Genomic DNA, 13,478 nt, shown 5'->3' with positions numbered 1-13,478 from the left:
ATACTCTTAGGGAGGAGCACAAAAACATGTTTTTATTTCTAAGGCTGTATTGTCTTTAACTAGAAAGAGTCCAATGTTTCAATATCTGATGTAGAAGTAAGTTTTCCCATTAGATGGCTTAGAATTGGAATGAAAGAATCTTTGGTGTGAACTGTAAGGTAGATATTGAACATATTTCAACTATTAAAAACTTAATTGAATTTTATATTTATTTAGGCCTAGCGTGTGGGATTAAGATGATGCAATTTATTTGTTATACATGTTGTGCAGGACTTGTAACAGCTAAGGTTTTCACACAGTATGCTGCTATTGTGAATAACATTCTTCACCGAATGCGGTTTGCGAAGTTTCTGGCCTTGACACGAGAACACCTTGGGGAGGAGGTCTGTAGCGATATTTTTTAGATGTATATATATTGTTCCCTTTCATTTGCCTATTTATGGTTCCAATTCCAGTGCTAATTTTACTTTTAATTAGAATCATAGATTTTGCTTAGTCATGGTGAACATTAAACATGTTAATAGACCAGTTTCTTTCTCATTTTCTATAGTATTATACATACAGATGTTGACACATAGGCTCCATTACATGCACAGTGAGAAAGTTGCTAGCCAAGAAACAAAAATCTATTTCACTCTAGGAAGTCTGGTTTGTCTCCCTGGGGACCTTGGTACTGGTCCAGTTTGAACTGAGTTTTGGTTCGAGTGTAGTTTATCTGTGGGTTAGGACATGGTTTGAATCCAGGCAGGCTGGTCCATTTGGGCTGAAACCAGGTCGAGCGAGGGTCGAACCGGGGCAGATATAGGTAGAGCAAGTGTGAACCAGGTACATTTCCACCGAGAAACATTCTATAATTTAGTGCATGAAACAATTTTTACAAAATTTGAAAAAGATCTTTAACATTTCAAAACAATATTTGCTGATGTTCAGATATTTATTACATCAAATCTGTGTTACCTAGGGATGCTTCCCCGACCTAAAACCCTATCCTTGTATCGGAAACGTTTTAGGGACTTGGGGATGGCTAGGAGATGTCCCCACCTTGTCCCTCTTTTCTGAAATTTCCCAGGAAATCTACTAGAAACTTGGGGACTTTGGAAATTTTTTTTGGGGAAGTCCGTATGTCCTGGGGATGGTTGAGGGCACCTTGGGAGTCCATGGGACGGATGGGCATCCCCGATTTTATAGACAACATCAGCACTTACAAAATATTTTTCTTTTATAAAATCTTTTCTTTTTTGATTTGAAAGTGGGCCCCTCTTTCCAAGTTCACGCTAACATGCTTATTACTGTTTGGTAGTTAATTCCTGCTATTTGGGGCCCTCTGATTAGTATTTGACAACATTATGTTAAGAATCGTGGAATCAATATTGCTATTACAGTCACGCTACACGCTCAAAATTATATATCAGACTGTTTCCAAGGTGTTGGGAAAGTTTGAAAAGTGCATTATAGACCTAGAACATGTATCCTTATGTCATTTTTTGGCAATACATCAGTGCTTGGTTGGTCTTGGGTTGATCTGCGTCCTTTGTGGAAGATATGGTGAATATTGGAAGTTGCATCAAGATACTATCTTACTGTAACTAATCCATATCATGATCAGAACTGTATAGAGGACCTTTTTGTAGTATTGTCAGTCCATTTACAATAAATTGGAAGTGTAGTTTCAGAATTAAATGATAGTAGCGTGTTTCAATTTGGAAGGTGGGTTATTGTTCTTCTTGCTATTGAAAACGAATTCTAAATTATGTTCTTGGGTATATTTGAAATTTTTATGTTATTAATTTAATATTACATGCACATTGACAATTAACTCCAAATTATGAATGCATTATAACATATTGAGCATTGAGTTTGATTTTTGAAATGTTGCATGTTAAGGTTCTATGATGTTTAAATGACACGATTTATCCATGTCTTCATATGAATGTAATGTATATGCAAATTTTTCTATATATTTTATATTTTCCCTATATATATATGCCCCCCCACCCCCCTGCCCCTGCCCCCCCACAAAAAAATAAAAAAAATAAAATGGCAAATTGTTTTGCCGTCCTAGAAACTCGGGGGAATAGCATGAAATTCATCTAGCTATCAAGATTTCTTCCTTTAAAATGTTTATATCCAATGCTGAAATTGACCACTGTCCGATTAATTGCAAGCTCTCTATAGTGATAAACTATATAAACATTAACAAATAACTTCAATAGGTGAAGGGAGTTGCTGTCATGCCCCGTCAAGGAACCTGGAAGGACAAGACTAAGGCTACTGAATTTAGTGTTTTTTTACACATCTTGTCTACAAAGCTTCCATGACTATGATTTTTAAAAAGTCCTCAGGTTCCGTAATGTTATTCTTTAGACCATAGTTGAAAATCTTGCTCTTTGCCACTTATCCGCGAGGCAAAAATAAAGTTTTCGGCAAATATCAGAGATGAATCAACAGCTTCTCAGGAAAATTTCAAGAATTTTAAAAATGAGGTAAATTTAATTAGAAATGGATTTTTTGCAAAATTCAATAAGAATATGCATCTAATGAGTTAGTAAATGAGTAAACAAACCAAACAAGCTGATCTAGATATATGTAAATGCAATATGTAACAAAGTTGCATCCTCATGTGGAATGTCGATGGCTGACAATCATTTTCAAAGACTCTGAACTCTAAAACAAGCTAGAAATAAAACATTTTCTTTGTAAAGAGATAAGCAAATACAAATGTCAACTAAAATATGAAACTAATCTATGTCCTCCTCTTCCCCTTCCCACTAAAAAGAAAAAGAATTTAGAAAACTTACTTGTGAATCCAGAATCTGCTTCATATCTACTTGTGATCTATCTAAAAGGCTGCCAAAAACTATTTCTCTCTGCTAAAACCCTTCACCTTTCCTCCAAACACTCAAAATTGCAAAACATACAATGAATGGGCAAGTCGCTGGGTGTCTTAGTTTTACTGGTGTTGCCCAAAAGAAGTAGTTATGTTAGAAAATCAGATCGATTTGATGGAGATCAAAATAACTTAGATTGCAGATATAATTTTCTGTTCAGAGTGTCTATTCACTTCTTACTTGTAATCTCAACACATTAAAATTACAACCTATTAATATGTTAATATAGAAGACGGTGATTATAACCTTTTCTGACTGTAGCATACATTTCAGACTGTATAAAGGAGAGTAGATGGCTGGATTCGATGATAGTAATATACATGCCTTGTTATTGATGTTTCTCACAAATCATCGAATGGAATAATACGTCAACAGAAAGAGAGCCCGCGTAGGGTGATGATTCTAAATCGGCTTGTTTAATTTTGCCGACAGTAAACAGATGTATAATATGATCGGTTCCCAACTAATCGATACTTATTTCAACTTCAATGATATGTATTAAATATAATATAATATATGTTAGTATATATAGGTATATGTTGTTGATTATTATATTATATGTGTGTATATATATATATATATATATATATATATATATATATATATATATATATATATATATATATTATGTTATACTTTCATAATTTGATTTCCATCAACATACATATATATTAACATATATTATAATTGGAATTTGCTTCAATTTACGATAATGCTAATATTCTCAACACTCCCTCTTTAGCAAGGAGGGAATTGAAGTAGATATAATACAAGATTAAACACCACCTTAAGTGTGGTCTTATGGTGTTCGACATGATCTGGTCTGAAGAATCATAACAAGTTGTTTTTCATGGTGTCCGGCAAAATCCAGCCCGAGAAACCATAACACTTGCTCCAACACATTTTGGTGTTAGGAGATAGATCAACTATTGATAAGGTAATCACCTTACAATAGCGACCTTACACATATGAAAGATCTTCACCTTTCATAACACAAGTTTGCAAACAATCTAATTGTCAATTATTCATGAATATATTAACTTACAAATCTATTTACAAATTTGTCATACCATGTTTTCCTCTGAAGTACTCTCTTTTGTAACCTTGCAAGAGGCTTGGTGAAAATGTCAGCATTTTGCTCATTAGTACTGATGAAAATCAGTTTGATAATGTTTTTGTCAACCATGTCTCTTATGTAATGATAAGGAGTCTCGATGTGCTTTGATTGATTGTGGAAGACAGGATTAGCAGAAAGTTTGATGCAACTCTAGTTATCACAATGAATCACTGTGGGACTTAGTTGCTTTCCAAAGAATCCAAATAATAGCTTTCTTAGCCATACTGCTTTGCGTGTTCCCATAGAGGTTGCCATATATTCTGTTTCGGTGGAACTCAAGGCAACTGTTGGTTGTTTTCTACTAAACCAAGATATCATTGCTGATCCAAGACTAAAGCAACACCTACTAGTACTTGCGGTTTATGGAACAATGAACCCAGTTAGAATCAGTAAATCCTTCAAGTTTAATCTCAACATTTTCATACTTCAAACCAAGATCAATAGTGCCACGTAGATATCTTAAGATATGTTTAGCGGCTATCAAATGAATCTTCTTTGGTTCGCACATGAAATGACTTAAAACATTGGTGGCGTAGTAGATATCAGGCCTAGTATTTACTAGATACATTAGTGATCCAATGATCTGTTTGTAGAGAGTGGGGTCAATAGACTTTGAATTTAGAACTTCTTTTAGCTTGTGTAGATTTGTTTCTATTGGAGTTGCTAGAGGTTTGCTGTCCATCATCCCAAACCTATTCAAGAGTTCTTTTGAGTCCCAAGTTTATAGAATATCTGGCCATGTCGAGTTATTGCTGGGTTCAAGTTTTCCAACTATAGTTTCTTGTGGAAACCTGAACATGGACTTGATCCATGACATTAAACCTTTTTAGTTGAGCCACTCTTTAGTGACATGACAATGATTGTGTTAACATATATAGTATTATATACATTTTGTCAAATATTCATATTTATTTGTAAATGACCCGTTTCTCAATTTGGAGTGGTTTTATCAATATGGATGAACTTTATGTTTGTGGTCTCTTGTTGTTCTTGTAGTGTCCATTAATATTTCCTAGAGAATTTGTATTGTCTTTTGCTCAATTTTGAATGTGCTCCTTAGTGAAATATAAGGTTTTGGCTCGTAGCAACCAATATACAATAACAACTTTGAGCCATTCACATATGTTATTGTTATGGTAAATCGATGTTGTTGTAGTTGTATTAAACAAAGGAGATGAAAAAACTCCTTATAGAGGTTTTAGATTTACAAAGACAATGTTTCTAAAAGAAAAAATAGTGAACTAAAGATGTAAATAGAAACTACGTATTAAACTAAAGGCTAACTAAGATGACCATTAGAGAAACATTATAATATTCTAATACCCTTCCTTAATGGTCATTGTTTAATTGATGTCTTTTTGGTCACAAATTTTTCAAAACATTTTGCAGTTGTTGAAACCCTACTTGGATCTGCAAAATGTAAATGAACAAGATGCTAAAATTCATCCATAAAAGAACAAAGAAGGGTGCCCCTTCTCTAGAAAGCTTTGCAAAAAGAGATGAGAGCCTGCCACAAACTGAGATGAGTCTACCACTAACCCTCCCAGAATTAGCAAAACATTTGACCAAAAATCATCACAAAACATCCAACCTGATGTTGGATAACAAAGCTGCTCTTCCTTGGAGACATAGACAAATATTGAGAACAGCTAGTGCAATTTTGAGGAAACATGAGCAAACCCTCCAAACTTTGGGGATGAGCATGATGCCCCTAATCAGATTGCAAAAAACCATGATATTTTACAAAGAAAAATTCAAAAACTAGACATGATTTTTCAAGTGAAAAATTGGTCAAAACCAAACAATAGAAGCAGAGACATGGATCAGACAATACAATGCTTCATTTTTTAGGAAAAATGACTTAACCTAACATATAATTTTATAAGAAAAATGATAACACCACCAGATAATTTTTGAATAAACAATTATAAACCCACAAAGAAATCCCACACAACTTTGAGATTTGCATAATTAATTGTTTTTTGAGGGAAAAAATTATGAAAGTCTTATTAGCTAATATTCTAAGGGAAAAATAATGTTATCCCATAGAATTTTTTTAAGGGAAAAAATTATGAAAATCCGTTAGATAATTTTTGAAGGTAAAAAATTATGAAAACCAGTCAGATAATTTTTGAAGGTAAAAAATAATGAAAACTCATAAGAATTCTTTTAAGGGAAAAAATTATGAAAACCCATTAGAAATTTTAAAGGGAAAAATATTATGAAAACCTATCAGAATTTTTTTAATGGAATCAATCATGAAAACCCATCAAAGGAACCTTCACGTGACAAAACACGAGACTTTGTATGGTGAAACAACACATGCAAGTAACAATATGCACATGCAAGGATATGCAGCCTTCAAAAGTCAAAGACAACCTTCAATAATTAGAGACTTTTGCCCAAACCAAGAAATTGCAGAATAAAAACCCTTGACTAGGCTCACAATTTTCAGCAAAAATCTTCAAAGACAAACTACAAAGTTTTCATAAAATACCTTCGGTGATTTTTGTTTCAAGAAATTGAATAAACAAGTTTTTGGAAAAATTTCCATAGCAAAAGAGGCTTGAATTTTTGCCAAATTTTATGAAATCCCATTGACCCATTATGGTAAATCAGTGTTGTTGTATTTAACAAAGGAGATGAAAACACCTTAGATAGATTTACAAAGACAATGTTTTTAAAAGAAACAACTGTGAACTAAAGACGAAAATAGAAGCTGCCTAATAAACTAAAAACTAAGTAAGATGACCATTAAAGAAACATTATAATATTCTAATAGTTATTTAAGATTTTGTATTTTTGCATATCTAGGCATATTCATAAAATTTACTCTCAAGAGTTTTAGTTTTTCCAACTTTTAAAATGTTTATGTAGCCAATATATATTACCTAGGAACAATAGGTGATTTAATATTAAAGGAACAACAGGTGAAATTTAATATTGAATTTGGATCTTTCTATTATAGAACATGCTCAAATATGCCTTAATTTGTTCGTTACCATAGGCAATAATTGTGACATGGAAGTCTAAGAAAGTTTTGGCCACATTTCTTGGACTGGTCTTTCTTAGAGGAGACATTTCTGGGACTTTCCCTATTTTTGGGACTTGTAGAGGAAGCTAAGACATCTAAGGGAATCCCAAGAATCCCTTCAACATCTTGGAGATGCCTAGGAGTGTTCAATGTAGAGCATGAAATGGTACTTAAAAAAATACTTTTTGGAAGTCTATTTACCAGGACAGAAACCTTATGGCATATGGGCCCCACCCTACTTTAACAACTCTAAAAAGTTACAAATAAGCATCTAAGACTTGTTCCAACTCACTTCAAATGTGAGTGAAAGCATTAGGATTGATGAAGAGAAAGAGGAAGAGTGATGCCAACCACCATGGAAAAGAAATTGTCAAAAATCATACGACCCTCAAGGTTTGCTTCTAGTTCTTCCATGATTGGGCTTTTCAAATATTTTTAATTGGTTTCTCTGACCGCTAAGAGTCTAAGACTAATACTAGTTTATAGTTACACTATCACAATTCTCAATTTTCAATTTAAACTCATGAATTTTATTTTGCATGATTGCTTTTTATTTTTTTAATTATATAATAGAAAGCTGCAGTCTTTTATTTTATTTTATAATTGAATGGTCTCATATAAACTCTAGTTGTGTTCACACCCAAAAACACTAGATGTCTGGGATAAAAGACTTATGGATATCTTTTGAAGATCAGGCATGCTAGAACCATAATTCCCACCTTGAATCTACAAACAATCATTTAGAAATATAAAATTAGGTAAAAAAATGTAAGAATCAAGTTTCTAATTTTTTTTCTTTCTTGTAGTATTGTACCAATTTTTTACCTAGCAGTTGTTTTCTTCTCTTATCAATTGCTTATTTTTTCGATCTTGAATGTTTAAAAATAAAAATGATCAAATATAGAAAATTAGCTACTATGTATGTAAAATCGATGTTTTTTTTGCGATTAAAGGCAAAAACAGGTTTTGAGGGGATTCGAAACCCCATTACAAAAGATTACATAAAGATGTTCAAAGATAGACCCAAACTGAAACTACACTGTGAATCAACAACCCTAGCAGAAACAAAAATCAGCAAAAGAAAAAAGCCAAAAAACGACACCCAACACCTAGAATGAACAAACAATAGAGAAACTAGAAACATCAAAGCAACTCTTTGATGCAAGCTACCATGTCCTCCTTGAGCCTCGATGGGTTACATACAAAAGACTTGATATCAAGCAAAGCTTGAGGTACATTAGTTGCCATTTTCCTCATCACGCTCTAGCCCATTTCCTTGGGCCAGACACCTTCCTAGTGACGTTGCCGACATCCACACCTAGAGTTGAAGGAGACCTAGACCCAACTTCCAACACACCAAGCACTTTGTTAAGGTTGTCGATCGAGGACCTAAGCACATCATGACTTTTTTGGATGAAATTCTTCATACTACTTTCCATGTTCCCCATTCTCCATCAAGTCATTGACTTCCTTCTCTAGACCACCATCATCAATATTCTCCTTCACATGCTTAGCAATATGAAACAGGTTCAAATTCTCATCAAATTTGGCTGCCAGGGCTATATGCTTCAGATGTAAAGACTTTATTTTATAGAAATTCCATTTCATAAGACAAAAGGTTAACATTGAGATAGCCGTGTTAGAAAGGCCAGAGTTGCCAGTGCACCAAAAGATCGACATGTTATTGCCCGATACAACTGATAACCTTATACAATCACAACAGGAGGTTAAGCCATGTCACAAACCCCATGAGGGTTGCTGGCCCACTGCCAACAATCCCCTTCCTAAGGTCACTCGTTGTGGTATGCGGGTTTCAAACCTGTGACCAAGCTTTGATACCAATTGTTAGAAAGGCTAGAGTTGTCGTTGCACCAAAAGATCGACCTATCAATGCCCGATACAACTAATAGCCTTATACAATCACAGGAGGAGGTTAAGCCATGTCGCAAACCCCATAAGGGATGCTGGCCCACTTCCAACAAGCCTTAGCCATTTATAACACACCCAAAGGCGGATCGACCTAAATTCTGAAATCTGGCTAAGTCTGAAAACCTCTAGAATCTGGAATTTTAAGCATAAATGTCATTGTTATTTTGCAGAAAATACAAGTATAATGTTGATCATTTTTTTTTTTGAAAAGAGTATGATCAAGTTATATACTTTTATTTATATGGACTGCATATATGTTAGTATAGCAGATTGTTTCTTCTTTGTGGCTGATTATACTTATATGGAAAATGCTCGCTGGATGAGCATTCTTGTGATTGGTATCAATAGGAAAGTTAGAGGTTGTTGATGCATTTTGAGTTGCGGCTGATCTAGAAGATAAGTATTATTTCCAGTATACAAACACTGGTTATTGATTCTGCTACAGCAGATAAGTATTCTGAGTAAAATCATATTTTATTTTGGAGTAAGCAAATAATTTTATGAGTTGTTATTAATCTCCCTTCATTGTAAGATACTACCAGAGGGAGGCTTTATAATTAAGAGGGAGTGCTCATGGAAGTCCCTTCGTTCTCACATATGCTTGTGATGCTTGTGGTATTTGTAAAACTTGAGACTTAAATGGAATTGAGTCTCGTTTTTTTGTTATACCTATTTTATTCTTATGTGAATAAATAAGATTGTAAGATCAGCTATGATAGCTCTTTCACTATGCGATAGTGAACATCATGTTGAGAGAGTCCATGATGTCATCACGTTGAGGGATTCCGTGATGGGAGTTGAATGTCATGTTGACAGATTCTATGACAGTTCATGTTGAGAGAGTCTGTGAACAAAAGTTTAGTTGTGAGTCTTGCAAATCTTTTCATGTTGAGTGATTCCATAAATATGATTGATTGTTACAGGGTTTCATGTTGAGTGATTCCATGAATATGATTGATTGTTACAGGGTTTCATGTTAAGTGATTCCATGAATATGATTGTTCGTTTAAAGATCTCTCTCTTGCTAAGAGGGAGCATTAAAGTTTGTAGCTGTGATAGAGATCTTTATCTCGAAATCTGGACGTTATTACCATTATTGTCATCTTCAATTGAAAAGGACACTTAAGTTTAATTTGTAATAATAAATGTAAATGACGTGTCATTCACATGCATTGAGGCATGAATATTCTAAGAGTCATAATTAATTATAGGAGTTATGAGAAACTCAAGAGACCTTCGGTTATAATATGAAGAGCCTCTCCTATTGTTATATATTCGCATTAAGCAAAGGATATTGTACACTTGAATATTTCATTATCAATAAAGATATATTTGTGTTGTGTGGCTGGGTTTTTCCCTTCATTCTCGAAGGGTTTTCCCAGGATAATTTTGGTGTTTATTAGTTCGGTTTTGGCTCCTTCTTACTGCTGCTTATCTTCATTGATTTCTGGGCCTTAGATTTAACACTTTCCATCCAACATTTGAAAAATCCTTTACCAAAGGTTCTGTCACTAGAAAAATAAAAACAAATTTTTAATTATTACAAAATTAGCATCTCAAAAATAACAACAAATAGATTTTCTTGTATAAAGTTTATGTTTGTTACTTACCTCAATCAACTTCTCTACACTTTTGTTGAACCTTCATAAAAAATAATATGTACAATTTTAAAATAGCAGATTTCCGCAATCCATAGCAATGTTTTAAGATTTTTTCTAGAATAAGATTGTGTACATGTTTTCAACTATCAACCTTTAAGATCATACTCCATGATTTTTCATTAGGATGTGAGAATTCAACATTTACATCCTTGAATTCTCACATCCTGATAATGGATCATAGAGTATGATCTGAAATGTTGTTAAAAAACATGCACACAATCTTATTCCAGAAACTTCTAAACAACACTTACAATCTTCTTTGCCTCAAGTCTTTTGGAGAATGTAGACTCCAACCAAGCATCACACACAAACATTTGCTTAAGATGATGAATGATAGAATTAATGTAATGCCCTGCTTGGGAATCCTTGGAATAGAAGGATTAAACATGCACTAAATAATTTTTTTCTTAATATAAGTTACCTGCTACCATGCAAAGTAACCAAGTGCAACCAATAAGCATAAAAAACAAATAAGAATCTTAGGGAACATGGCATAACAACATGTTCAAACATATAAGGGAAAGTCCTTCTAACACTTCCAAATATCCCCAAGCCACTAACTAAGTACTTAGAATAGAGAACACACATTCCCAACAATACTACAAGAGATCTAGATTATCATCCACAAATCACAAGAGGGAGATACTTTACTATATATTCCTAGCATGGTTAAACCTACACGTTCATTGCTATCTAACCATAATATAATCAGTAAGAATAGCAATGACCCTCGAACGATCATGCATAGGAAATCATGTTGAACATCAAAAACTAACTTCTGAAATTTGGTTAAGTCTGAAGACCTCCAGAATCTAGAATTTTTATGTGAACTCCTAGAAGGCTAAAACCTCTCTCAAAAGAATCGTCGTATATATAAACTATATCTCAAGTATAAGCCACTTATACTTAAATGATATATTTCATATATAGTCAAGGTTCTGAATTGAATATAGATGGCACCCCGAGCACGCTAGGAACCAACTCAAACAACTCAAATACATCATCCACCAGTGAAAAGCAGAGAACAAACGATAGGTGGAGATGCTAGTTTACCTTCACAAACGCCAAAGTCTTATGTGGAGATGCCAAAGCACGTAGATGCTAGAGCACCTAGATGCAAAATAAATTGGTAAACACCAAAAGACACAATCTAGTGAGGTCGTAGATGATAAATCATAGGCACAGATGCCAAATTGTGGAGATGCCAAATTGTAGAGATGCCAAAATGTAGATGCCATTCCACTGAAAGACGTCTGAGTCTCAGGCCAAAGACGATGAAGAGGACATTGTCGTCAATAAATATTGTGTGGCCGACAGGGTGTGTGTTAGGATGATGTCATTGGTATATGCCCTTTTCGGAAGGTTCTTATTATGTAGTCGACGGGCCCTTCGATAATTGTCATATAGTCGACGGACCCCTTCGGGAAGGTTCTTTGGAAAGTATTTATACACCCTTCGGGATCATTGTAATCATCATCATAAGCATAATGTAATATCTTTGGCATATGCAAATAATAAGAGGAATACTGCTGTTCTTGTTCATTGTCTGTATGTGTTGATCTATTTACCCCATGTGGTAAACATTTGGTGCCGTTTCCTGATGGACCTAGAAAGGCAGAGGAATGAAGACTAATGCCGAATTAGTTGAACAAAAATAAGAATAAGCTGAAAGAAAAGGATGAAATACGCATAGCACAAGGAAATTTAATTTTGGCACAAGCCGAACACAGAAGGAGGTTTCAGAAGATTGCTGACAGACACAGAAGCATTGAGGAATTGTTGGAGGAGACTCGACAGTGGGTGGAATTGGTGGAAGAAGCAAGAGAGGAGTTTTTGAACTTGTATTTGCCAAGGGAAGAGAATCCAGATGGAAAGGAATCGACTCGCACGGCTCGGAGTGTCGAGGGAGCATGAGCGTGAAGTGAACTCTTCGTTTGCAATACACTTCTAGAACGGACAAACTCGCTTAACGAAGACCCTTCTTCACCAAAAAGCACAGCTCTCGGAATACAAGCGTTGGTGCCGGAGTGCAGAACATTGGTATCGGAATACAAAGCATTGGTGTTGGAATACAAAGTGTTGGTGTCGGAGTACAAAGCATTGGTGCCAGAGTGCAAAATGTTGGTGCCGGAATACAAAGTGTTGGTGCTAGAGTACAAAACATCGGCGTTGCAGTACCAAACATCGCCCCTACACAACATCCAGTAATAATGGCAGGACCAAAGGAACAATTGCCAAAATTTGATGGTGATGGAGTAGCTGATCCAATCCGACATTGTAAAACATGCAAAACGATTTGGAGGGCGAATGGCATAACAGATACAAACGAATGGGTCCGATAGTTTTTGGCCACCCTACGGGGTGTTGCAATTGATTGGTTCGCTGATATAGATCCCCAGAAGTTAACCAATTGGGACAACATTAAAAAGGAGTTTATCATGGAGTTTCAACCATTGTGCGATGACAATGAGATCGTAGCGGAGATATACAACACAAAACAAGGGAAAAATGAAACAGTTTGAGTCTATGCCAGGAAATTAAAAGACTTGATAAATAAAATGGAAAATAAGCTGGCTAATGGGCTGCAAAAAAGATGGTTCATTGAAGGCCTACACCCGAAGTTGCGAAAGAAGATGAAGATTGTGCCGCCATCGTCATACACTGAAGTATACAATCTAGCAATGAACTTAGAAAGTGAGCAGAAGACAAAAAAGAAGAGTAGCTCGTCCGATTCAGATGATGACGCATCTTCAGAAGAGGAGAGCAGTGATGACGAAAAAGGTAGTAGGAAGGTCCGAGCCCTTCAGAAGGACATTATCCGGATGATGAAAGAATTTAAGAACATGTAG

General features: G+C 34.9%; 1 protein-coding gene across 1 annotated transcript in view; it reads left to right on the top strand.

Moving 5' to 3' along the window:
* The window catches only part of LOC149568828 (RNA polymerase III subunit RPC82 family protein), a 315,995-nt gene that overhangs the window by 38,810 nt on the left and 263,707 nt on the right, over positions 1 to 13,478 (top strand). The window contains exon 3 of the mRNA XM_089821705.1: positions 271 to 383. Within this exon, the coding sequence (XP_089677831.1) occupies positions 271 to 383 (113 nt within the window). The remainder of the gene's footprint in view (positions 1 to 270; positions 384 to 13,478) is intronic.

The sequence above is a fragment of the Cupressus sempervirens genome, chromosome 3 (assembly GCF_028749045.1).
Source record: "Cupressus sempervirens isolate cs-2001-9-10 chromosome 3, ASM2874904v1, whole genome shotgun sequence".
NCBI classification, from domain to species: Eukaryota; Viridiplantae; Streptophyta; class Pinopsida; order Cupressales; family Cupressaceae; genus Cupressus; species Cupressus sempervirens.
This window is presented reverse-complemented; position numbering and strand designations above follow the sequence as displayed.